Source organism: Leopardus geoffroyi, chromosome E2 (assembly GCF_018350155.1).
Source record: "Leopardus geoffroyi isolate Oge1 chromosome E2, O.geoffroyi_Oge1_pat1.0, whole genome shotgun sequence".
Classification (NCBI taxonomy): Eukaryota; Metazoa; Chordata; class Mammalia; order Carnivora; family Felidae; genus Leopardus; species Leopardus geoffroyi.
In genome coordinates, this window is record NC_059335.1 from 34,931,471 (window position 1) to 34,956,514 (window position 25,044).

At 55.0% G+C, this 25,044-nt stretch overlaps 3 protein-coding genes across 7 annotated transcripts in view; 1 reads left to right on the plus strand and 2 right to left on the minus strand.

The window, feature by feature from the left end:
• Positions 1-8,927, minus strand: part of CNGB1 (cyclic nucleotide gated channel subunit beta 1) — a 77,514-nt gene extending 68,587 nt beyond the window's left edge. The window contains exons 1-3 of one of the 2 annotated variants that reach the window (XM_045442912.1): positions 8,369-8,927; positions 7,551-7,985; positions 5,658-5,762 (exon numbers count right to left, since the gene is read on the minus strand). The gene's annotated coding sequence lies outside the window, so the exon portion shown is untranslated. Of the gene's footprint in view, positions 1-5,657; positions 5,763-7,550 lie in introns of both variants that reach the window. The other variant, XM_045442913.1, reaches the window with a different exon arrangement.
• Positions 4,163-11,072, plus strand: LOC123579225 (testis, prostate and placenta expressed). Of its 4 annotated transcripts, none has more exons than XM_045442919.1 (7): positions 4,163-4,246; positions 5,007-5,231; positions 8,072-8,133; positions 8,399-8,573; positions 9,299-9,348; positions 9,726-9,758; positions 10,892-11,072. In XM_045442919.1, the coding sequence occupies exons 2-7, from the start codon at positions 5,009-5,011 to the stop codon at positions 11,018-11,020; spliced, it is 672 nt and encodes a 223-aa protein (XP_045298875.1). In that variant the 5' UTR covers positions 4,163-4,246; positions 5,007-5,008; the 3' UTR covers positions 11,021-11,072. The 4 variants fall into 4 exon arrangements, with proteins under 4 accessions (XP_045298875.1, XP_045298874.1, XP_045298876.1 ...); XM_045442918.1 differs by having other exon boundaries at positions 4,177-4,246; positions 4,973-5,231; XM_045442920.1 differs by lacking the exon at positions 4,163-4,246 and adding an exon at positions 9,011-9,072 and having other exon boundaries at positions 4,623-5,231; positions 9,284-9,348.
• A 7,414-nt stretch (positions 11,073-18,486) lies between these two features.
• ZNF319 (zinc finger protein 319) lies at positions 18,487-24,791 on the minus strand. The gene is made up of 2 exons (XM_045442923.1): positions 24,360-24,791; positions 18,487-22,340 (listed from the first exon to the last, which is right to left on the minus strand). The coding sequence occupies exon 2, from the start codon at positions 22,086-22,088 to the stop codon at positions 20,331-20,333; it is 1,758 nt and encodes a 585-aa protein (XP_045298879.1). The 5' UTR covers positions 22,089-22,340; positions 24,360-24,791; the 3' UTR covers positions 18,487-20,330.
• Between the last annotated feature and the right edge of the window lie 253 nt (positions 24,792-25,044).

The window sequence follows — 25,044 nt, forward strand, 5'->3', positions numbered from 1 at the left end:
GACACGAGTGTGTCAGTGGGAGGAAGGCAGGCAGGCCTCCATCCAGAGGGGGAGATTTGGGCCAAGCCATGAAAAGCAAGAGCTGAATGGACCATGTTCCAGACAGAAGACACTGCAAGGGTAAAGTCCTGAGGCTGGAATGAGCCTGGATGCACCCAAGGAACAGGGAGGGGTCGGAGGGTTAGTGGGTATAATGAAGAGCGGTGGGAGATGAGATAGAGGTCGGCCAGGACAGATCACATAGGGCCCGTAAACCATGGTAAGGACTTTGGGTTTTAGTGGACGGACCAGGAAAGCCCATGATGATTTTGAACAGGGGCCAGGCACCACCTGTCCAGCTGATGTGCGGTGAGCATGTGCACTGGTCAGGAGCCTGCAGAGCAACAAATCATTCTATGACCGGATGACCCCTGGCTTCTTTCCCTCCATATATATGCACATGAGGGTCATCCACACTGGTGTATGGCCAAAGTTTGTTCATTTTCCTCGCCCTAGAACCCCCTTCTCTTCTCCCAGGCACATCTGACTTTGCCCACTCCCCAGGGGCTCTGCTGCCTCCAGGTTGCTCAGCCCAGGGAGGGAGCCACAGACCAAGCCTCACTCACACACAGTCCCATGCGATCACTCCTCCCCAGAGCCTCATGCATGGCCCCTGTTATGCAACTCCCCAAGGTGGCTGGCATGGGAGGATGTTCTTTCTGCCAGCGAGGGTCAACAGCAATAACGGAGCTCAAGGTGGCCCCTGTGTGTCCTCCATAAATATGCCAGGCTGCAGGGGATAAAGGCTCCTCCCACAGCACCTCTGGCCAGGCCCTGGCTGGGGACAGCAAGTTCTTCAATTCTGCCCGGCCTCCAAGCAATGGCTGGTGAGATCGGTGATATTCACCCTCGCCTCTAGCTGGACGGAGGCCCATGCAGAGGCGACACGGCTTGGGCTGGTGGGTGGCAGAGGCAGAGAGAAAGGGGAGGGGGAGGAAAAGGGAGGTGTTGAGGGTGCAGCTCAGGCAACTGGGTGGCAGGTGGTGCCATTTACCCAAAAGAGGAAGCCTGGAGCTGGGAGGTGAGAGGAAGAGTTTGGAAGGGAGGGGAAATCATGAACTTTACTTTGGTAAGATGTCTGAGAGACGTCCAAGTGGAAATGTGCAGTAGCTGGCGAGGGCTGTGCATGTGTGTCTGGAGTTTGGGGAGATAGAAATGTTAGGGGCACCTGGGTGGCTCGGTCAGTTAAACATCTGACTCTCAGTTTCTGCTCAGGTCACGATCTCACAGTCAGTGAGTTGTAGCCCCACGTCAGGCTCAGCACTGACAGTGCAGAGCCTGCTTGGGATTCTCTCTCTCCCTCTCTCTGACCCTCCCCTGCTCATGCTGTCTCTGTCTCTCTCAAAATAAATAAATCAACTTTAAAAATTAAAAAAAGAAAAGAAATGTTGGACTCATGAGCTCAGCTTCTACATGCTGTGTAAAGCCACAAGCCAGATTCAGAACCCCTGGGAAATTCAATGCAACTAAAGAAGAGAAGGGGACAAAGATGGCCCCTGGAGCCCTCTGGCACATGGAAAAGCAGAAAGCGAGCATGCTGCAAGCCAAGGGGAGTGAGGCGCTGGGGGAGGAGTAATGGCATGGGACCCTGCATGAGTGAGGCTTGGTCTGTGCCCTCCTCCCTGGGCTGAGCAACCTGGAGGCAGCGGAGCCCCTGGGGAGTGGGCAAAGCCAGATGTGACTGGGGGAAGAGTAAGGGGTTCTAGGGCGAGGAACATGAGCAAACTTTGGCCACACACCAGTTTGGATGACCCTCATGTGCACATATGTATGGAGGGAAAGAAGCCAGGCTCAAAAGACCCCAATGTCCGTATATACAAAGTTCAAAAGGGGCAAAATGAGCCTGTCTTGTCTATGGCTGCACACGTAGGTCGTAAGAGGAAAAAGAAAAGCAGCAGTCGTGTGGTGACGTTATGCAGCCAGAGAGCGGTTACCTCTTGCAGGGGGTTGGAACTGGGGAGGAGCAGGTGGAAGCTTCTAGGGGCTGGCATCATTTCTTGCTTTCTTTAGCTGGTATCAATTTTTTAAAACAACTTTACTGAGGTATAATTTATAAGCCATAAAATTTTCCCATTTTAACTGTACAGCTCGATGATTTTTAGTAAATTGACTGAGCTTTGCAACTTGCACCATCCAGTTCTAGAACATTGCCGTTGTTGTCCCAATGAGACCCTTCATGCTTCATGGGAATCACTCCCCATACTCAGCCACAGCTCCCGACAGCCACTAATCAGCTTTCTGTCCCCTAAAATTGGCCTTTTTTGGACATTTTATATAAATGGATCATACAACAAGCAGACTGGTTTTTTGTCTGACTTCTTTCATTTAGCAAAATGTCTTTGAGGATCTTCCACATGGGAGCATATATCAATACCTCATTTCTTTTTAATTCTTGAGTATTCCGGGGTGCCTGAGTGGCTCAGTTGGTTAAGCATCTGTCTTGGTTTCGGCTCAGGTCATGATCTTACGGTTTCATGAGTTCAAGCCCTGCATTGGGCTTTGTGCTGGTGGCATGCAGCCTGTTTGGGGTTCTCTCTCTCTGCCTCTCTCTCTGCCCCTCCCCCACTCACACTGTCTCTGTCTCTCTCAAAATAAGTAAATAAACTTAAATTTTTTTTTTTAATTTGGGGGGCCCTGAGTCGGTTAAGTGTCTGACTTCGGTGCAGGCCATGATCTCATGGTTCACAGGTTCAAGACCCGTGTCGGTGTCTGTGCTGGTAGCTCAGAGCCTGGAGCCTGCTTCAGATTCTGTGTCTCCCTCTCTCTGCCCCTTCCCTGCTCATGCTCTGTATCTCTCTCTCTCTCTCAAAAATAAATAAACAATAAAAAAATTTTAATAAGTAATAATTTTTAATTCTTGAGTATTCCATGGTGGAATTTATTTACTCACTAGTCAATGGACTCTTGGGTTGTTGCACTTATTAGCTGTTTGAAATAATGCTGCTGTGAACATTTGCATGTAAGTTTTTGCCTGAACCTATATATTTTCAGTTCTCTTGGGAAGATTCCTAGGGGTAAAATTGCTGTTATATGGTAATTTTATGTTTCATGTTTTAAGAAACTGCTAATCAGTTTTGCAAAGTAGTACCTCTTGTCTTGACCTGAATAATAGTACACGAGCTCTCGCTTTATAAATTATTAGTTATATTCTATATTTATGCATTCTCTGTATTTTTTTATATTTTATAACGTTAAAAGAAAAATAAACTGGAGGTGGGGTGGTGAGTAGACTCAACTCCGGGAAAGTCTTCTCTGAGGAGTAGGGCTTGGGGGATGCTGTCTAGGGGCTGTATGGAGCCCTGGAGGTGGAGCAGATAGGGAGCCAAATCCTGTGTGAACCTCACAGGAGGGGTCTCTGGACCTGTCACTCTCAGCACCTGGACAGGTGTATGTGGGGCATATGCCGATACAGGCAAATAAGTCAGACTCTCCCCAGGGTTTCCTCACATGTGGGGTCCATCACCAATGGTTGTGACCAGGATGGTGGGCAGGCCCCGGGGCTTTCAGGTGCTGGGCTTAGGCACTCATGACCTCTGTTTCCTGGGAAGGAGGGAGGGAGGCTGCAGGACTCCAGTGGGCCAGGGCTAGAATATCACCTGCTAATCCCTATCCTGCTGAGGCCACCACTCTCCCTGATCCCTTTATGCTGACCCTGGATACTGGCCACTGCTAATCGCCACCCTTGGAGACCCAAGGGCTGGCAGGCAGGCAGGGCAGTGCCCTCAGGTTTCCAGGAGAGCCCACAGTCGCCCTGCATGGCAGGACCTAGGGTCTTGCCTAACACAGAGCCTTGAGACCTAGAGAGAGACAGCAACTAGTCCAGGATCACACAGCGTGCCCTGGCTAGCCCTCGTATGGCTGCCTCCAGGGAGCCCACTTCCTTTCGGACATTTCTCAACATGCCTGGCTTGTGCTAAGGCTTGGGAGACAGCAACCTTCAGGAAAGCTGAAAGCGGGGGCCAGTTCACAGCACCCTTGCTAGCTGGCTCCTCTCCTCAGAGCCTACAGTTGCCAGGGTTGCCGAGGAGCAGGCGTCCTCACAATCAGGCTGCAGTGGGCATTGTCTCTGCAGAATGTTCCTTTGTGCTCCTACTGTATAAGGCTCTGAGGCCAGCCCATCTTCCTGCCTCTTCTCCCCACTGAGTAGTCAGAAGAGCAGAAAACCCTCATAGGCCTGGGCATCTGGGGCCTGTGCCCTGCAGACAAGGTAGCCACTGTCGGTGGGTGAGGAGCAGTGTGTCCCTTCCCCCCCCCCCACTTCTCCCCGCCCCATTCCCCATCCTCCCCATGCAGGCCTACCCCCTGAGACAGCTTCCTCAGGCCAGTCACCTTGTCCTCTCCCTGCTCCTCCATGGTCCAAGGTCCTCGCTCCTCCTACCCACTTACCGCCCACCTCCCTCTCGCACCTGTAACTGGGTCAGGAAGAAAGCAAGCCGGCTCAACAAATTCTCCTAACGTTTAAATGACCGAAAGGCTGTGGGAATAGCCGCTCTTTCAAGGGAGGCACTGAGTAACCAGCAATGCTTTTGTAGTTCATATCTCTTGTAGTTCATGCCTCTCCCCTTATTTAAAACTTTCCTATGTCTCCCTGTAGAATTTTGAGTAAATGCCAGGCACTTTAGCTAAGGCCAGAAGTCCATAATTAGCTACCCAGAGGCAGACTGAGCTAAATTCTGAACCCACTTGCTGCTGCTTCTTCCTGATCATTACTTAAGAATGGAAGACTCTTATGCCTCCTCTTTTAGACCGTTCCCAACCACACACACCCTGTGCTCACCTGCCAGATCCCTGAGCACGTCGTGTGTTTGCGCATGCGTGCGTGAGCCCGGGTGTCCCTGACACCACATGGGGAGCTCCTAGCCGAGGGTACCTCGTCCATAACCATTGGGCGAGTAGACAAATCCGCACTGGCCAAGGTCGCGCTACCCGACAGGAGGGTGTTTGGTCGGGGTGTCTCTGCTCCCCAGCCATGGCCCGCATCGTCGACCTGGTGCCCTGGGAGGACGGCTCCACCCACGTGTACGCGTCGCCAGCCATCTTGCTGCCGGTGGCGCGGACGCGCAACCAGCTGGCGGGCGTGAAGCAGCAGCTCTACCACCCGGCCCTGCCCAGCCTGCGCCGCATGGACATGGACTCTGTCAGGGCCTGTCTTTCGGACGAGCACTGCCGGTCCACCACCTACTGCCGCAAAGGTCAGGCCACCTGGCTGCCGCTGGCGTCCGCGGCCCCTCTGGGCCTTTGGGAAAGGAGTGGGTGGAGGGTGTCAAGGAGAGCCCTGGTAGAGGGCAAGGCCGTCGGTGGCACATGAAAGCGTTAAAAGGGCTAGTCCCAGCTCTGCTTAGGTCTGAGCCTCTGCTTCCCTATCAGGAAAATGGGGATGATAACAGCGCCTGCCTCGCAAGGTTATCGTGAGATTAAAACAAGCCAAGAGAAGCACTTAACGTAGTGCCCGGCACATAGTACATGCGCAACAATAATGTGGCGGTTGTTATTCAGAGAGAGAGAACTGTGCAGAAGTCAGTTGTCGCAGTAGTAGGAGTGATAATAAAAGCAATAACGACAGCTTCTGCCCAACCTGCTCTCCAGATGGAAAAGAGGAACAGCCTCCTCACGCTTACCGTGAATGGGAGGAGGACCTGAGCGTCTTTGGGGTGAAAAGGCCACATAGGCCCAAGGAGTAAGTCTTCATCCATTGAGAGGCTTGGGTGTGGAGGTGGGGGTGCCTGTGAATGAATGAATGAATGAATGCATGCAGGAATACACATTCATTTCCACACATTTATTAAGCACTTGCTTGGTGCCTGACACTGAGCTGCGGCGGCGGGGAAGCAAAGGTGTCCTAGCTAGAGGGAACAGCATGTACAGGGGCTGTTAAAGAAAAGCTGCAGGAGGTGTTGGGTGAACTTGGGGGGGGGGGGGTGGTTGGTTGAGCCAAAGGGTAGAGTTGGTGATCACAGTAGGAGCTGGGGAGGGGAGAAGGGCACAGCTTAGAAAGGGCCCTGTTGCTAAGCTCACGGGTCTGGACTTAGGAGAGAAAGAGAAACCTCTGAAGACCTGAAGCAGAAAAGAAGTCTGAGCATTCTGGGGGTGGGGAGGGGGTGGAGGATGGCCCAGAGGGACCAGAGGTGGATAAGGGGGGTGGGTGTTAAGACACCGGGAGGGAACACAGTCTTCAGGAAGGAGTGACAGTGTCTTGGCCACAGGAGAGGGTTTGGGAAGGTATTTAGGAGATAAAGTAACAGGATTTGGTAACAGAGTGGGTGCCGAGCAAGAGCAGGGAAGTCTGGAATGAGGCCCAGGTTGCAGCTGAGGTGACAGGTGGGGTGAGGGTGTCAGAGACTGCATGGAGACCTCCAGAGGTCCCGTGCAGAGCCCTGCAGGGGCCAAGATGGGACATGCCAGAGGTGGGTGGGGAGGTGGGGAGGAGGGAGGGATGAAAGGTGAAGTGGGGCCCCCCCACCTGTCCCTCTATGAGGGAGCAGCCACGGGGCTCCCACTAACTGCTGCATGGGAAGGCTCTTGGAAACCAGCAATTTACATTTTTAGGGAACGCTCTTGATTTAGATATGTATTTTATGGCAAGTATATGCTTTTAATAAAAGTAATCAAGTCACAGCTTCAAAATTCAAAATGCTGTAATAATGTACGTTTTAACACCTCGCCGCCTCCACTCTCCACCTCTGCTGATTTACAGGTGTCCATCTAGTTCCTAATGTATCCTTCCATTGTTTATTAATGCAAATACAAATATATATACTTCTGCTCCCTAACTTTTTACTATGAGTGTATTCAAACATAGAGAAAAGTTGAAAGGATAATACTATGGACACCGGTTGCCTTCCACCTGCTTCGGGTACTGTATTACCATATTTGATTCTTCTCTCTCCAACACACACACACACTCACACTCTCCCACACTCTGCAGCAAGCAGCTCCCACTGCTAACATCCTCCTCTGTGACACAATACCATTATCACATCTAGGAAAGTTAACAATAATTCCCTAACACATAATATGTGGTCTATATTTAAATGTCCCAAATGACCCCTAAAGATATCTCATAGCTTTAAAATCCTTTTGGGGGCACCTGGGTGTCGGTTGAGCGTCCAACTCTTCGTTTCTGCTCAAGTCATGATCTCACAGTTTCGTGACTTTGAGCCCCATCTAGCTCTGTGCTTGCAGCCCGGAGCCTGCTTGGGATTCTCTTTCTCCCTCTCTCTGCCCTTCCCGACGTGCTCTTTCTCTCTCAAAAAAACAAAAAAACAAACAAAAAAAAAACCTATAAACTAAATTAAAATAAAATAAAATAAAATAAAATTCCTTCTGGAACCAGACTGCAATCTAGGATTGTGCATTGCAACTGGGTATTACATATCTTTAGTTTCAGTCTGAAATAGTCTGCCCACTTTCCATTTTTCCCTCATATCGACTTTTTAGAGTTCAAAATAGTTACATGATAGACAGTCCTACATTGTGAATGCGAGTGATTGTTTCCTTAGGGTGTTGTTTACCTTGACTGTTTTCTGTAAACGAGAAGCTGGATGGGGAGGCTTGATTAACCAGGTAAAACATCGCTGGCCAGAATCTTGCATGCTTGCCATAGTGCTTCAGCAGGAGGCACATAATGTTGTTATCCTGCTATTCGGGACGCCAAGTTTGATGACGTGGTTAAGGTGATGACCTGAATGTATATTCTTCTCTGCCTCCAATCTCCTCAGTTTTACGCTTTAAAGCAAAAGGTAGCATACAGCATATACTCTTCTGCACCTTGGAGGTCTTGTATCGAGAATTTCCTGTTTATTTTAAGTAGCTACATAGCGAGGATGTATCAGAGTGTATTTAACAAGTCCTTGAATGAGACACTTGAGCTATTCCCGGCCATTTTCTCTTATGAACAATGTTGAAATGGGTAGATCTTTTACTCATATCATTTCCCAGTTGTGTACCTCTAATGTGGGATAAATTCCCAGAAGTAGGACTTGGGTCCAAAGTAGAGGAGACACCTACCTCTTCCCTCCTTTTTCTTCTTCAGATGACTTTGACAACGCCTACTTCACACTTTTCGGTGTCCCCAATAAACCCCTGCAGTGCTTGGTGAGTGTCCTTTGCTTCTGGCCCTGGGTTTGCTCAGGGGAGACGGTGTGAAGGGCCTGCCTGTGCCCAGCCCCAAGAGCCTCTGGTTCTCCAGCTGCCTGCTTGTGGCCCTTCCCCCTTCCCATCTCCTTTAGGGGCTTCAAGGCCCTCCATCAGGCCCATGGGTCAGATGGGCCAAGTTGTCAGCTCCTGTCTATGGGGCGGTCTGGGTCGCCCCCCAGGCTTCGGCACCTACCACGCGGCCCTGACTCCCATCGCCCGGCAGGACATCACCGAAACCGGCCGGAGACTCCGAAACAGGTGCCATGAGGGAAAGCTGGTACCCATCGCGCCGGGCATCAACCGGGTGGACTGGCCTTGTTTCACTCGCGCCATTGAGGACTGGTCCCGCTTCGTGTCCTCGGCTGGCGAGTTCAAGTTGCCCTGCCTGAACAAGAGGGGTCAGTCTACTGGGCGCGGAGGATGCCATAAGGCGGGAGAGACCCGGGAAGCCAATTGCGGCTAGGGGCTGAGGGGGGCAGCATCAGGTGGGCTGTGGCAAGGACAGCGGGGAAGCTGAGGAGCAGCTGGGCACAGAGAGTGAGCGGGACCGAAATGGGCTGAGGGACAGGGAGGTGGGGTTCGTCTTGTGGAGGAGGCAGGGGCCAGGTCCAGGCCAGAGGACGCCATTGGGCCGGAGGCTGCGCGCGGGGCTGGTTCTGGGGCCCTTGGAGCAGGGTTTGGAGGCGGGGCTTGTTCTGGCGGGGCAGGGGAGGCGGGGCTGGCTCAAATAACAAGTGTGTGGGCGTGGTTTGATCTAGGGGCGGGCTCAGGTAAGAGCGGGGGCGGAGTTTGTCCGCGGCGGGCTGCGGGCTGCAGATGGGCGGTCTCTCCGCAGTGGAGAGTTTCAGTGGCTACGCGGTGCGGTACTTGAAGCCCGAGGTGACCCAGAACTGGCGGGTAAGGAGGGCTGCGCGCTGACCTGTCCCTGGGGACCAGGGGGTGGGGAAGGAGAGGCTAACACGGGGGTCAGGGAGGGGAAAGGACGCCCAGGCAGGGTTTCCCAGTCCCCAGGGCTAAGATCTCCGGCAGAGAGCAATGTGCGGGGCGGGGGCGGGGGTCAGTGTCCCCCTAGATTCACGGACCCCCCATTCCTCTGGCCCTGCGCCAGTACTGTCTCAACCAGAACCCCAGCCTGGACCGCTACGGACAGAAGCCCCTGCCTTTCGACACCCTGTAAGTGACGGCACAGGCCCCAGGACCCCATACCTCAGGGAGGGAAGATGGGCCTCAGAGTACATGGCCATCTTCTTCAGAGTACACTTAATGACTCTTGAAACTGCGAGACCTGGGAAGAACTGCTGGGCTCCAATACACCTCCAAAAAATTGCAGTCTCAAAATGAATGGGTGTTTAATTCCTATCAAACGGAACACCCTGTCTCCCAGTCCCCCCTGGCAACCCCACCCTTTCGGAGTGGAGGCCTTAGGTGGGACGAGGGTGGGCTTTAGTAATCCTTCTGGTGGGATGGCGCTTCTGGAGATGGGAGTGAGGTTCCTGGATAGGGTCGCCCTTCCCCACCTCAGGCTCACCTTCCTCCTCCGTTTTTCGCAGGAATGCTTACCGACGCTTAGGCTCAATCTACAGGTAGGGGAGTGACCCCGCCCCTGCTTGCACCTAGCCACTCGCCCGTCGGGGCTGTGCCTCGGCAGCCTCTGGACTCTGGGGGTTCTCAGACCCCACTGCACCTACAGGGCCTCGCACCAAGGGATTGGTACCTCCTGGGTGATATTGGGGGACTGAGTTGCCTCCCTCCTAAGAGATCCTCGCCAGGCAAAAGGATGGCCTGCTGGGAGATGGGGGGAGCAGGGTGCCTGTCTCACCAGATTTGGCTCAGACTAGGCCAAAAGGAGGAGGGCTTACCAGGGAGGAAAGTGGCTGGAAGACTAAACAGGCACGTAAGACACATGATGGAAAGAACTGAGAGTTTGCCTTCCAGGATGTGGATAGGGGGTAAGGGCTGAGGCTCATGTTCCCAGCAGGAGTGTGCAAGGTATTCAGGCATCTTCATCATTTGGTCATCTCCCACCTACCCAGCCCCCTTCCCTCCACGGCAGCAGTACCAGACTCCTGGGTATCATCCAAAGGACCAGCACAACCAGGCACTCCACACCTTTGTTGCTGCTGTTGCTAGGCCTAGATAATCCTTCCCTCTCTGCCTGAAAAATTCCTCCCCACCCTTGAAAGCCCAGCCTAGATGTTCCATCCTTCTTGAAGTCTTTGCTGATCCCCTGCCTCTCCCCTCTAGCTTAAACCCCCTTGGGTCGCTCACCACATGTGCACACATATCTGACAGCATGCAGACTATGACATTATACTTATCGTTGGAGAGCTTGCCTTCTCTCACCCACCCTGTGCACACACAAGGGAATGCTTTCTGATTTCTTACTGCTACATAGTGCCTGCTAGAGCAGGTGCACTAAATGTTTGAAAAATGAGCAAAGCAGTACATTATTTGTAATCAATGGGGAACAAAAGATGAGGCAAAGTGAAAGCGGAGGAGGGGGGCTTGAAAGTCAAGCAGAGTCACTGAAAATATATAAATAAAAGGAAACAGGGAGCCATTGAAGGCTCTTGAGCCATAGAAAGGCAGGATGGAAGGTGTGTTTTCAGAGCCTCGAGGACAGGGTGGTGGGTTTGGGGGAAAAGCCTAGAGAAGGACAGCCTGACTTTCCAGGACACCCTGGAGGCCCCTGCCTCACCCCTGTTTCTCTCCACAGCCGTGTCAACTACCTGACCCCCTGGCATTAATCTGTGAAAAGGAAGCCAGTCCTCAGGCTGCTGGGCTGTGCCATCTCCGGTTCTCCAGCAGGACAGAGCGGGTATGGTGGCACCACCCATCTCCCTAAGAGTTCAGCCGGACTGGAAATAAACCTAATGCTCCCCCAGGAAGGAACCAGGCACATATGTGTGTGTGTGTATGTGTGTGTGTGTGTGTGTGTGTGTGTTGTACGGACTGGGAGAGGGGTCAGTACCTCAGGATGATGATGTCCTACCTTTACCTGTCTCCTGCCAACTCCTGAGGAGTGGTGGGAGGCTGGAGAAAGCTGTCTCGTGACCCCAGGTAGAGAGTCAGAGTCTAAGCCCCAGGGCTCAGCCAGGGGTGAGGTGTAGAGATAGGCTGCCTGCAAAATGGGTTTTCCCTATGCCCCATCCCCTGCTTGCAGCCTCACAACCAGGCTCCCTCCACTTCAGATGCTGAACTTGGGCCCGGGTCAAAAGGGATTGTTAGACACCTCTCTCAAAAGCTTCCACCATACCAATATACTCTGGGGGGGGGGGGGGGGGCTTCTCTGGGCCTGGCAGGCTCTGGTGGCCTAGAGGCAGCCTCTGGATGTAGAGCAAGCATTGTCTGCTCTATCCACAGAGCTTCAGGACTAGCCCTCATCTGTCCAAACTACAGAGAGGAAAGCACGATGTCCTGGGGCCAGCCATAGGCAGTCCTGGGCCAGGGCCAGGATAACCGAACTCAAAGGGGTTAAGGAAGAGTGTCTCTGGCATGGTTAGAGAGCCAGGATAAATGTTGAGCTCCCAGACCTAGATACCCCATCCACATCCCACTTGGTGGGCCGTGTGCAAGGACAGATCCCAATCAGGTAAATAGCCACCCAGCTCAAAGACCGTTTGAACAAGACTCTGCTGCTAGGATCTGGAACCTCAGGGATCCATGAACGTTGTGAGATCGTGAACAAAATGATGTGTCCACCCACATATACATTTTCTCATGGAGAGGCTCCTTGTTGTCATCTGATTTTCTGGAGAGTCAGCGTCCACAAAGGTTAGGTTACTTACACCCTCCCCATCTCCTTCCGCTAATATTTACTGAGCACCTACTGCATGCAGGCCAGGTCTCATGTGGAAGGAATTTTTTTTTTAATTTTTTTTTTTAACATTTATTCATTTTTGAGAGTGAGAGAGACAGAGCATGAGTGGGGGAGGGGCAGAGAGAGAGGGAGACACAGGATCAGAAGCAGGCTCCAGGCTCCGAGCTGTCAGCACAGAGCCCGATGCGGGGCTCGAACTCACAGACTGTGAGATCATGACCTGAGCCGAAGTCGGATGCTCAACCGACTGAGCCACCCAGGCACCCCTCATGTGGAAGGAATTTAAAGACTACTACCAACATCTTATTTCTGGAGCCTATATTACACTATTCAGAACACAATGCCATGTGGCTCATTTATCTCCTCCAGACCTCATGCCCTATAAACACTCTGCAAAGCGACCAGAACCAACGCTATCCCATATCACAGATGGGAAAACTGAGGCCCAGATCAGGAAGTCATTCACCTCCAGCCAAACCCAGGGCTCAGGACTCAAAGAAAGTCCCAGTATTTGACACAGTATTCATGTATAGTTTGCACTCAAGATTTGTAGAATAAATTATTTCCCAGAATGGGAAGTCTTTTATTCAATCTCGGGTAAAAAACAAGGAGATGAGTTGTGTTGTTGTCTGATAATGCAGACAGAGGCTGCCTTACAGACACTAGGCTTTTTTAAATTTCTTTTAGGGGTGGAGGTGATGGGTACTATCCTTATACCGAGGTAAGGAACCGTGGTGTCTGTCTGTCCTCATGTGTGGGGTTCTGCTGACAACAGAACTGGAACATGGGGAGGAGCAGACAGGAAGAAGTAAGCAGATCACAGAGTCCCTGCCTCCTTGAGGGCCTATTCAGAAGGCACCCAGCCTCCTGCCATTTCATGCAGGAAGAAACCCTTTCCTCCAAGCCCAAAGGGCAGTCCACCTGGCTTGAACCTTGGGAAGCCACAGGCAGAACCTCGTGAGGTGTCAGAGCCACATTCTGCAGCCCTGAGTGCCACCCCCAGCATGACAGCTCAGAGAATGGATAGATTTGCCCAAAGCTCACATCACAGCAGTCCTGCCCTGTGTGGGTCTTGGGACAGCCAGAGGGCATGCTTCAGTATTCCAGTGAGAATCAAGTCCCTGGGAGTTTTTTCCTGGCCCTGCTTCCTTGACACTGAATGACTGGGCAAGGCCCTCCAGGAATTTGGCTCAGCAGATATTTGAGGCCTTGTCTCACCCAGTGCTGGGTGTGGGAAAGACACAGACCAGATGCCATCCCTGCCTGTGAGGTGCTTCCAGTCCTAGTAGGAGGAAGGCAGGCCCAGCTGATTCAAACCTGAAAGCAGAAGGTGAGAATGTGGGCACACCTAGGCCACGTTCCTCAAGCCCAAGACACTGTGAATGGTAACCCACACCAGCAGTTTAATTTGGTTCTTGCCCACCAGGTATACACTGAATCCTGATTCCATAGGCATAAAAACCTGTGCCCAAGAATGAAGAAAATACAGAGTAGATGAGCATCAACGAGCCTGATTCGCTATGCACTTTCTATTTTTTTAAGTTTATTTATTTATTTTTTAAGTAATCTCTATGCCCAACATGGGGCTCAGACTCAGGACCCCAAGATAAGAGCCAAACACTCTTCTGACTGAGCCAGCCAGGCACCCCCGCACTTTCTAGTTTTTAAGCATGAGATAATGTATGAAGTAAGCACTTTGCAGACACCATGAGATGGGTAATTTTAAACCCGTGTTATGAATGACGAAATGGACTCAGGGAGGTTAAATGACTGGCCCAAGGTCACACTGCTGGTGATTGGCAGAGCTGGGAATTGAAGCCAGCATCCCTGACCCTCGAGCCTGCAGCCACCACATTCCACCGCCTTTCTGCAATGAGAGAGATACAAGCCAAGAGTGGGGAAGAAACCAGAGGGGGCTTCCTGGGGGTGAACACATTTGTTAACCCCATCCAGAGGCCAAGAGGTGGGAAAAGCCCCATTCCTACCCAACCTGGGGCCACTGTGCCCTGGCCTCAAAGCCCTCTCGGCCTCAGGAGGCTCTTTACTCATCAATAGATCACTTTAGGGGCGCCTGGGTGGCTCAGTCGGTTAAGCATCCGACTTCAGCTCAGGTCATGATCTCACGGTTTGTGGGTTCGAGCCCCGCGTTGGGCTCTGTGCTGACAGCTCAGAGCTTGGAGCCTGCTTCGGATTCTGTGTCTCGCTCTGTCTCTGCCCCTCCCCTGCTCACGTTCTGTCTCTCTCTGTCTCAAAAATAAATAAAACATTAAAAAAAATTTTTTTTAATAATTTCTATTGGGAAAGCAATAATTTAAAAATCAATCAATCAATCAATCAATCACGTTAGAAATCCTCCCTATGGCCTCTGCCCTGGAGACTGTCCAGCTTCCATGGCCCCACCTACAGGTCTTTTGGCCAGTCCCCAGCCCACCTCCCTGGCCCTGGCCTCAAGGCATTACTCCAACAGAACCCCTCCACCACCAGACTCCTTGCTGTTCTGAACACAGCAGGCTCTTGTCTGCCCTTTGTTCAAAGCCTTCATCCTACCTGAAATGCTTTCTGCACTTCTTCCTAACCAAATCCTACCATTTCTCCCAAGCAGGGCTCCCTCCAGGCCTCCCCTCTCCCCCGCAGTCTTCCCCAAGACCATGAGGACCTGACAGTAGCTATTTTGCGGAGACTGACTCCTAGCCTCTGGCCCACAGTTGGTTCTAAGGAAATACTGCACTTGGTGGCTCCTTTCCTCTGAGTGAACACGGGTGCTCAGGAATGGGGCCTGGGGCCCCCCAACACCAACAGTCAGATCTGGACTAAATGAAACAATTACTACAAAGTAATAGTTGTGTTTATTACAAAGTAACACAATACACATCCTCACCCAGGGCCTGGGGCGGGCAATGGGGATGGATCAAGGGTCAGGGGGGACTCACATATGATATTTTGTGCTAAAAGTCAGCAGCTCTGACATTTCTGACCCTACTGTTTGATACATGAAAACCTCAAAAGTCCCTCATCTGAAGTTTCAGTTTCATGCCCTGCAGCACCCGCTCAGTGCCCAGCAAGCTGCCGGTACTGGTAATGCTTGTGGATGAACAGAGGCAGGAATGCAGACCTAGGTTTGGGGCTGCACACACACAGCGAAGGGGGAGACCCCGAGCGCACCCCCTATTCTCACCCCTTCCCTTGACCTCCTTTTCAGGGCCCTGAGGAGGACTGGGCATTCTGGGCCTGGAATCTTGGTAGATTTGTGAAAATCAATAGCGGCCAAGGCTTTTCCTGGAGCCGTGACCTTCAAGGAACAAAGAAAGCACCCGTTTGAGGATGGGATGTGGAACTTATCACAGGCGAGCCTGGCCCAGGCTGGGAGGCCCCGGGCAAATGTCCAAAGCCTGAACAGCCCATGGTCCTGGCTGAGGCCTGCTCCAGAGGAGGGAATGAGGTGGGGAGGTAGAAAGTCAGGACGGAGGACTGGAGACAGAGGTTTCCACAAAGGCGTCTGAGGAGGCCTAGGCTCTTTATGGAGCTGCTTCTGCACGGATGGGGAGACAGAACACAGCAGCTTTAATCCCTTTGGGAGTCAAGGGCCCAACAGAGGGCCGGCCGCCCCCTCTGCCGGATGGTGAAGAGCTTTCCTGCTGCCCTGGCCAGACCGGGTGCCGGCACCAGTCCCAGCCATTGTGCCTGGCTTCCTGGCCCACAAAGAGTGGGTTGGAACCAGAGCCCCAGGCTTCAGCGGCCAGAGCTCAAGGCCTGTGAAGTTCAGAGCCGAGGGCTGTCCCAGCCTCTCTATCTGTTCCCCACCAGGCCAGACCCCACAATTCCAGGCCTCTCTCATCACCAAATGCATGGCTTTGGGATCTCAGGGGTCAGCCCAAAGGGCATACTCAAGTGCGCCCTGCCCATCTCATGGAGATGAAATGAGGCTGTGACCAGCTGGCAGAAGAAAAGGGTCTTATGACTGGCATGGCGTGTAGGGGTGGGGAGAGCCCTGACATTCAGATGGAAGAGTTAGGCCAGCTCCCTTCGGCCTCTGGCCTCCCACTGTTCTGCTTTCCTGAGTGGCCGCTACATGCCAAACCCTCCACACAGGCCATTTCACTGTGCCCTCACCCTACACCCAGAGGACAGCAGCATCTGGCTCCATTTCACCGATGAGGAAAATGAGGCTTGAGAAGTCCCACCACCTGCCCAATGCTTTGTTGCTGCTGAGTGGCAGAGCGGGACTCTAGCCAGGTCTGACTGTGGTGCTCCTCACCACAACACCACGCCACTGCCACCATGGCTTGCGAGCACAGGCTCCACCCCCAGAGAGCAGGGTCCTCCCCCCCCCCCCCCCCCCCCCCCCCCGCCCCGTGCAGGGCCAAGCCCACAGCCAGCCACACAGTGGGAGAGTGACAAAGCTATTGAGATGACAGGCTTCCTACGAAAGTCATCTTTGAGGGCCCAGCCTGCCCTGGCAATGACTTCTAGGACCTGGGAGAATGCCACCACCCCTGCCCCACCCCACCAGTGCAGCAGGTCTGTCCCCAGGAGGGGGTGGGGGGTGGGGTGGTACTAATTCCAAAATGGGGGGGTTATGTCAGCCTCTCCCTCTTGTTCCTCTCAGCTTTGTCATCCAGGTGTCACCTCTCACCCCAAGCAACCACCCTCTTCCTATCCTGTCAGTGGTTGGGGCAAAGGGAATGACTGCCCAGAGACTAAAGGAGGTAGTGCTAGCTTACACGGCTAGTCACAATGTCTGGAGTGCCCTCCCGAAAACGGTATGCTCTACAAGAGGGAGGCTCACATCAGCTATGGGACACAGAAGGCTGTGGGGCTCCTAGGCAGGTAGGTGGGAGGTGCGGTCAGCTGCAGTGGGCAGTTGCTTACGCCAGTCTATGCTGTCTCTGTCACTTATGACTGAAGCAAGGCTGAGGCAGCAGGACAGCAGGCTGGAGGCCAGGAGAGAGGCAGGCAGAGGAAAAGAGGACACGGGTTGATTCTATCACCTTCCCAGAATCAGAGTGTCAGATCTCCAAGGACCCTCAGAGATCAGAGTCAAGACCTCTGTTTCAGATGGGGATTTGGGGCCCCAGGAGGGGCAGTCAACAAACGCCTGGGGTCACTTTTTATCAAAAGACTAGGACTTGAACCTGGACATACCCCCAGGCTCCCGGGCTCCATTCAATGCCCTGGTTTTGACACAGGCTGGAGCCCTGAGGCTGAGGGCCAGGTGGGAGCCTTAGGAGACCGGCTGTTTTGTGTGAAGAGGTGGGGGTGGGGACAGAAGAAGAGAACGTCATCATAGGCCCCACATGAGCTCAGCTATAGCCAGCCAGGTTTCCTCCTGCCCCAAGGCACATGAAGACCACTCCATTCAGGAAGGGCAACCTGAAGCTATTAAGCACCAAACACGTGCCAGTGCTTTCTGCACTGCATGTGTCTCTGCAACGTGGGTGGGTTTTGCCTAAGGTCACTCAGCTAGAAAGGAAGCCAGGCTTCAAACCTGACACAAAGACAAGGGGCCTGGGTGTCCTCTTGCTGACAGGTGAACACCTGCAGGAAGGGCCACATGGCTCCTCAAGGGAGGTCCTCCCATGGGCACATAAAGAGGGGACAAGGGGAGTGTTAGTTCTGGGTCACATCTGAGGTTCCTCTTGGCCTTTCTACTAAGACTTCTGCACACAGTTTTGAGCCCCCTGTGGCCCGGGCAGCTCCTTGTCCTCTTGACTTTGTGCCCTCACCACCCCCACCTCCAGGGCAGGGTGTTTGGCCACCCAGCTAGCCACCCTCCGCTGGCTCTCAGATGCCCAGACCTGGGCAGGCTTTCTCCCTCTCTCCCTTCTACCCCTGCCCTTGAGAAATGGAAGGAGCCAAGTCACAGCTGGCCCACTGGGACACGGGGGCAGGGGAACAGAAGAAAGGTGGGTTGGAAGGCCGAGAGGGGACATGGACATGCAGATGGCCATGTGACAGGGTGAGTACAAGTAGGGTGAGAGCAGGCAACCCTCTGGGGCAGGGCATCTGCCTGGGGCCACTGCTGCCCCAGGCAAGCCCTGGTTCTCCCCTGGGGCTGAGCAAGCACCCCTGCTTCCTAGGCCAGGTTCCTGGCTTCTGACCATCCACAAGCTGCCCGTCCCTCACAGCCCAGCTCCCTTTGCAGGAGCTGCAGTTAGACCCCTGGGGAGGCCAAGAGGCTGCAGGCCTATTCCCTGGGGCCCTGGTGAGCACCTTCACGGCTTGCCCACCAGGGCCTCCACATGTGAGGCCCTTTCATTCTCACTGCAACTGAACAAGGCAAGGGTTACCTCCCTATTTTGCAGATGCAGCAACTGAGTCCCAAAGAGGTGTAGTGACTTGCCCAAAGCTGTGTGACCAGAGCATTCAAAACTTGGGATTCAAACCCAGCCTTATGTCGCAGCCCCAAGCCTACCACCCAGGCCTGCACACCTCTCTCTCCCTCTCCATGCCCCATCATCCCCCGGTGGAAGAATGACCAGAATAAGCAGTGCTTTGGTCTGTGATGGTCAATGTCTTTACTTCTAAAGCATACATTGGACTCACTATATATTAACATCAAAAGGGGCTATCTAAAATGGAGTCATTCTTTTTAAAAATCCAAATTTTCACATTTTAATAGAAGATCCAAAATGACATGAAATTAAACTATACAATGTTATGAACAGTATAACAACTGCTTTTAGAAAGCAAAAGGAAAGGGGGGAAAATGAGCAGTTGGGCCTGTGGTCGGCCTGGGTTCCATGTCTTTTGAGGCATTGTGACGGAGAGCCAGCACCGAGGGGAAGGACCGGCCCCTCTCCGCAGGCACAGGAAGGGAGCCCAGTCTCATAGAAGAGGCAGATGTGGGCTCTTCAGCCTTCTCAAGGTGACAGTGAGACAAGGGGGCCTCTCTGCTCCTCTGCGCCCTTGGTGCAAGCACTGATTAAAGTCTTTCAAGACCCACACCCAAGGAGGAAGGCTGGTAGAGCACAGGGGCACAGCCGGGTTCAAAAGAATCATTTTGATAATAAAAGTCCTCTGGGCTTCCCAAGGAGGGGAGGAGATCGCTGGCCAGCGATCTCAGTCGACTCCAGCCACCTACTGGTTCCCTTAACCCTCTTCCCCAGCCTGCTCCCTATTGCCCCAGACACCCTTGACCCCTGGTGGTCAGCCAGAGACCTAGAGGGACCCCAGGAGGACCCCTGAGGGAATGCTCTGGCCTTGGAAGTCACTGGATGTTGTCCAGGGCATCTTGGCAGTGCAAGACCCCTGGGGTCCAGGCCAACAGCCAGACTGATGGGGAGGGTGCCCACGGGCTGGGAGAGCACTGTGGGATCAGAGTCCTTTCACCTCCCCCACCCTCGGTGCCCAGGCCTGGTCTTGGCCCAGAAGCAGAGCAAAGGCAAGCTGAGTGGGGCTATGCCCTTGACACTTTGGTTCACACCTTCAAGGGGGAGGACACTTGTCTGCATCCACTGGTAAGATCATGCACTTGGCCCTGCTTCCTCCCAGGCACCAAGGTAGTCTAACAATCCCCTCCTTTCACATCAGCGGTCCTGTCTGGCCGAGAACACATTCCCCAGAGCTTGGAACTATGCTGCAAAGGTAGGAAGGGGCACTTCTCGAACAGCAGGATTAGCCCTCAGTACAAAAGCTGCCTTTCCTCCTTTCCCTGTGGATGGCACTGTCCCTGGCTTAATGTGTCACAGGAGAACTTCTCTGCCTCCTCCCTTTGGGCCGGGCCAGTTCTCTCCAGGCAGACCCAGCTCACAGACGTGCAGCCCTCCTGTTATGTCTCACGATCAGAAACCAGAAGGGCACATCACCCCTAGCTGGAGCAGACCGACAGGCCTGTGGCTCACCTCCTGGTCCCCAGGACCATATCATAAAGCTGGCCTTCTCCCTCAAACAGCAACTTGAAGGAGGATGCCCTACATCCAACCCACCTATGGGGTCTGGCCCTTCTCCCAGGCCCTACGATGGCCATCCTCCTTCCTAGAAACTATCTGGTTTCTAATTAGGCTGAAAAGTTTGGGAAGGTTGGGCTGGCACCAATCCCTCCGCAGGGTAGAGACAGGCCACTTGACTTCCAGCCTGGTTCCAGGCCGCCAGAGACAAGAGAGGCCGATGGCTCTCAAGAAAAGGAATCTTGTAATGGGAAAGAGGTTTGTGGGATCAGGACCAGCCCCAGCAACCTGGCTCCCCCACTTCCAGGTCCCCACTCCCCCACCCCCTGGCTGCCCAGTGCCATCTGTCCTCAGGGTCACTCAAGGCCCAAGGCCTCAGACCACGGGCCAGGTAGAGGGCTCAATGCGAGGAGTCTGGGCGGGGACAGGATGGGGGCCAAGGCGCGCACTCAGGGCAGGCAGGCGGCTACCTGGTAGGCGCCCTCCGCAGCCGCAGCCGCCGCGCTGTGCTGCGCGCTGTGCTCCTGCAGTAGGGCCACGTCCAGGAAGCGCTCGCCGCACCACACACACTTGAACTGCTGCTCGCGGGCGTGCACACCCTGGTGCTTGTTGAGATGCTCCCGCTGCTTGAAGGCCTTATCACAATTGGGGCACTTGTAGGGCTTCTCTCCCGTGTGCACCCGCCGGTGCCGCTGCAGGTCTGACGCGTACTTGAAGCGCTTCTCGCAGTCCGGGCACTTGAGTGGCTTCTCGCGGGCTGGGTCGCAGCGGTGCTGCACGAACTCCGAGGATGAGAAGAAGCGGCGCTCGCACAGAGTGCAGCGCAGAGGCTTCTCGGCTGCCGAGCAGTGGGCCAGCTGGTGCTTCTGCAGGGCCGACGCCCGCTTATAAGCCTTGTTGCACACGGGGCACTTGAAGGGCCGCTCGGCCGCGCCCGGCAGGCACTTGTGCCGCAGCAGCTCGGCCGACTGGTCGAAGCCCTTCTGGCACACGGGGCACTTGAAGAGGGTCTCGAGGGTGTGCACGTGCTGGTGGTAGAGCAGGTGGCTGGGCTGCCCGAAGCCCTTCTCGCACAGGCCGCACTTGAAGGGCTCCTCGGTCTTGTGTGTGCGCCGGTGCCGCATCAGCGCGTACTGCTGCTTGAAGCCCATCGGGCACAGATCGCACTTGAAGGGACGCTCCGCGCTGTGCGTGCGCTCGTGCTGCCGCAGGTCCGACGGCCGCTTGAAGGCCTTCTGGCACTCGCCACAGCGGAAGGGCCGCTCCCCGCTCGGCGTGCACGGGTGCTGCAGCAGCTCCGAGGACTCCTTGAAGTGCAGCTCACACACGTTGCAGCGGAACAGGTGGTGCTCGCCCGAGTGTGCGTACATGTGGCGCACCAGGTGGGAGCGGTGCTTGAAGGTCTTCTCGCACACCGCGCACTTGTAGGGCCGCTCCGAGCTGTGCGTGCGCTTGTGGTGCACCAGGTGGGACGACTGGCTGAAGCTCTTGTCGCACAGCGTGCACTTGTACGGCTTCTCGCCCGTGTGGATTCGCTCGTGCCGCGACAGCTCCGACAGGTGCTTGAAGGGCTTCTGGCAGATGGAGCAGCTGTAGGGCTTGTCGGCCTGTTCGGCGGGAGCCACGGCGGGCGGCGCGGCTGCCGGGGGCAGCGCGGACGCAGCGGTGGCTGCGGGCTCAGCGGCCTCGGCGGGCTTGTAGGTCTTCTCGCAGATGGAACATTTCACGAGGCCACCGGTGCCGCTGTGCGCGCTGTGGTGCTGTGCCAGCGAGGTGAGCAGCGAGAAGCCCATCTTGCAGACGCCACAGACAAAAGGCTTCTGTTCGGCCTGCACGCACTGATGTTCCAGCAGGTCGGTAGCCTGATGGAAAATCTTGAGGCACTGCGTGCACTGAAACGAGCGGTCGTGGCCCGCCAGGCACTGGTGCTCATGCGGGCTGGACAGGTGTGCCAGGTCGTGACCGCACACACCGCACTTGGGGCCCGGCTCACCAGCTGCCTGCAGGGGCGCGTGCTGCGGGGGCTGGAGGCCCGGGTCGGGCTGCAGGAGGATGCCATAGACAGCACAGCCCAGGGGGTTCTCAGCTGAGCCTGGGGGCAGCGCGTGCTCAGCCAGGGCCGGCGGCGGTTCTGCATGGTGCTGAGGCTGTGGTGGCTGAGGCTGCTGTGGCTGCGTCTGTGGTGGCTGCTGCCAGCTTTCCGACATGCTTGGGAGGATGAAACAGGGTTTGGAGAGTAATGGCTTCAGTTTCCCACTTAAGGTGATCCAACCCAGACAGAAGCTGCCTAGGATCAGGTATGGACAAAAACCTCAGACAAGGCACGGAAGAGGGACTGGTCAGACCGCCCAAGTCATTAACCAAGATAGATTACAAGGCTCTGCCTGCAGGACAGGGGGCTCTTCGAGGCAGGATGCCAGCAATGCCAGAAAGGCTCTGCCCTTCCCCGATGATTGGTTCTGTAGAGAAGAGAAAAATCGTGAGCTCAAGGCAGAGATACACAGCTGGTCCCTGGGCCCTCTCCCTGTTCTGCCTGCACTTGCCACACCGCTGCCACATCAGGGAAGGGATAGAGGTTCAGGGCTGGAAGATGTGCTCTTTTCACACAAGTCCACAGAAGTCTGCTGGCAGCTCAGCTCCTCCAGCAGAGAGCCTCCCAGCTCCCCAGCCTATGACCAGCCCTCTTCAGTCAGCTGTCTCACAGATAAGGGGCTGGGATGATCTTCCCATAATACAAGAAGTCATAAATTCTGCTCATGCTCCAAAGGAAGAGGGAGGGGAAGACTGACCCGTTAAGCCAAAATAATTTTAGCAGCATAACTTTTTCTTTTTCTTTCTTTTTTTTTTTTTCTTTTTTTGCAAATAGATTCTTACTTGGAAGCCCAATATATTAGATAAAAGCAGAGACGCACTGGTGCAGGACTCCCTGAGGCCTTCCAGCTCCTGAGAGCCCTCAATCTCAACCCAGGACATTGGTGCTCAAGATAATAGCCTGCCGGAACAGAGAACCAGGCCTCCCAGATCTGAGGGCCCAACAGCAAACAGCCTCACAGTCACTATTTAAAACAGCTACAGGAACCGAGGAGCATCTCAAAAACCTTCTTTTGTGAAGGACTGAACCACATCCCTCTCAAGTATTCCCCAGGCCCTCTATCCTGACCATATGCCTGTTCTTTCTCCATACAACAGTCTGGTTGGCCTGGCAGAGACCTTAGCCACTGTAAGATGGGGGGTAGATGATAGGGCTGTAGACCCACCCAGCCTGGAGGTCTCCACAGCAGAACATGCCCCCACTCTAGTTATCTGCCTGAGCACCAAAAAACTCCTGAATCCTCTGAATCTGACAGTACCAAGGCCTAGAGGAAAAGGTAAGCAATTAGAAGTTTGCCTCTACAATGTGGGAAGTAGCATGCTAACCACAGAGCATTTCTCTTCTCTCCAGGACAACCTGGAAAAGACAACCTTTCCAGAGACAGCCCTGTTCCCTTGCTCCAAGTCCATAACATTTTGGGTTATCAATGGAAAGTAAAGACCACCCAGCCCAGGCAAATCTCTAACTCACCACTTTGTGGCAGCATAAGGTAACAACAGTGAGAGGGAAGAACTTTTAGAATTACAGGCAACCCACTTTCAGGTTTCCAGCTCCTCTGCCTCAAACATCAAAAAGTTTCTAAGTTTTCTCCTGAGGGAAAGAGTAGAAAAAAAAAGTGGGGGGGGGGGGGGGGGATGCCTTCACAGGCCAGCCCTGCTTCTAACTGTTCTGCCAAAGAAACATAAGAATCAGGGGAAAAACTGTCATCCACAGCATCTTCCGGGAAGGAAAGAAGGAAAGGAGTCGCTGCTCCGGGTCGACGCAGCAGGTTGCATGAGCAAGCAGGTAGGAAGCCTCCCCCAGGAAAGTGGGGAGTGGGGCTACTTTGAGCGCAGTCTAGGTCCGGATGCGCCAACCCAGATGATTTTTTTTTTTTTCCGTTATGAATGGCTGCCAGAACCAGGATCCCCGGTCCTGGGCCCCCAGCTGCACTGCCCACCCCTGCCATTTCCAGGAAGGTACAGCGGGGAGGCCTGATAATTCCGCAAAGACGAGAGACGAGTGTAAAGGAGGCAAAGGGAGGCCCCCCACCTGCGTCCCAAGCCAGCCCTTCCTCCTCCCTGGGAAACCGAATGAAAGGCGATCACCTCCCCACCGCGGGCACTGCTACCCGCCCAGCTGGGCTGCCTCCTGTCAGCCCTCACCGAGAATGGCCAGGCCGCTACGGCCAGAGCGCCGGCCCCGAGGGCGATTGAGCCCGAGGAAGGCCCCAGGGCCGCAGACTGGGCCCGGTTAGTAGCAACGCGCCCAGAGGCCCAGGAGGCCGCCGGGTCGGGCCGGAGGTGGGGGGGAAGTAGGGGGGGGGGCGGGCGGACTGGCTGGGAAAGGGGTGCGGCGGGCACGGGAGTAGCCCCCAGACGCAGCCCCAGGCGCCCCGGCTGCTCACCTGCTCCAGGCAGCCCGCGGGGTCAGGCGCGGGGCGAGTGGCGTCCGGCTGCTCTCTCGGCTGCCCCTTTATTCCGGCTCCAGCGGCGGCGGCGCGGCCTACGCGCACTGCCAATCCCCGGCCTCGAGTAGCGGCGGCGGCGGCCGGCCCGGGGGCGGGGAACCAGCTAGCGGTGGCCGGGACCGAGGAAGCGACGTGCGCGGCCGGGATAGCGGGGCCAGGGCGGAGGAGCGCCGGGAGGGCGGACGGACGGACCGACGGCCTTGCAGAGACCGGCGGACAGGCGGGCGGCGCGGGGGCCAGGGAGGCGGGGCCGGGGGAGGAGCGGCAGCCGGGGCGGCGGCGGCTGCGGGAGGAGCGGGCGGCGCGGAGCGAGGCCGCCCCCTGCTGGGGACCCCGCGGCCAGGCCGGGTCGGACAGTCAGGCGTGCGAGGTGGCTCTCCAGTTACCCGGTCGGCACTCCTCAGCCGACACAGGGAGGACGCTCTCTTCCGACCAACCTGTTTGGCCTCAGGGGAAGGAGGCTCCAGCGGCCCGACCGGGGGCCCGACGCCAGCACCTGAGAAGAGAGGCCTCCTAGACCCTCTGATCTTCTGGAACTGACCCGCCACTGACTGCTCAGCTTGCTCTTAGGGGACGGGTCCCTGGAGCTCGGCCTTTGGACCCGCTTGAGGAGGGCGCTCCT

Excerpts from the sequence above, each read along its gene's own strand:
- LOC123579225 (XM_045442919.1), top strand. The coding sequence starts at position 5,009 with ATGGCCCGCATCGTCGACCTGGTGCCCTGGGAGGACGGCTCCACCCAC. Across the intron at positions 5,232-8,071 it reads CACCACCTACTGCCGCAAAG|ATGACTTTGACAACGCCTAC; the intron begins GTCAGGCCACCT and ends TTTCTTCTTCAG. Across the intron at positions 9,349-9,725 it reads CCCCTGCCTTTCGACACCCT|GAATGCTTACCGACGCTTAG; the intron begins GTAAGTGACGGC and ends CGTTTTTCGCAG.
- ZNF319 (XM_045442923.1), bottom strand. The coding sequence starts at position 22,088 with ATGTCGGAAAGCTGGCAGCAGCCACCACAGACGCAGCCACAGCAGCCT.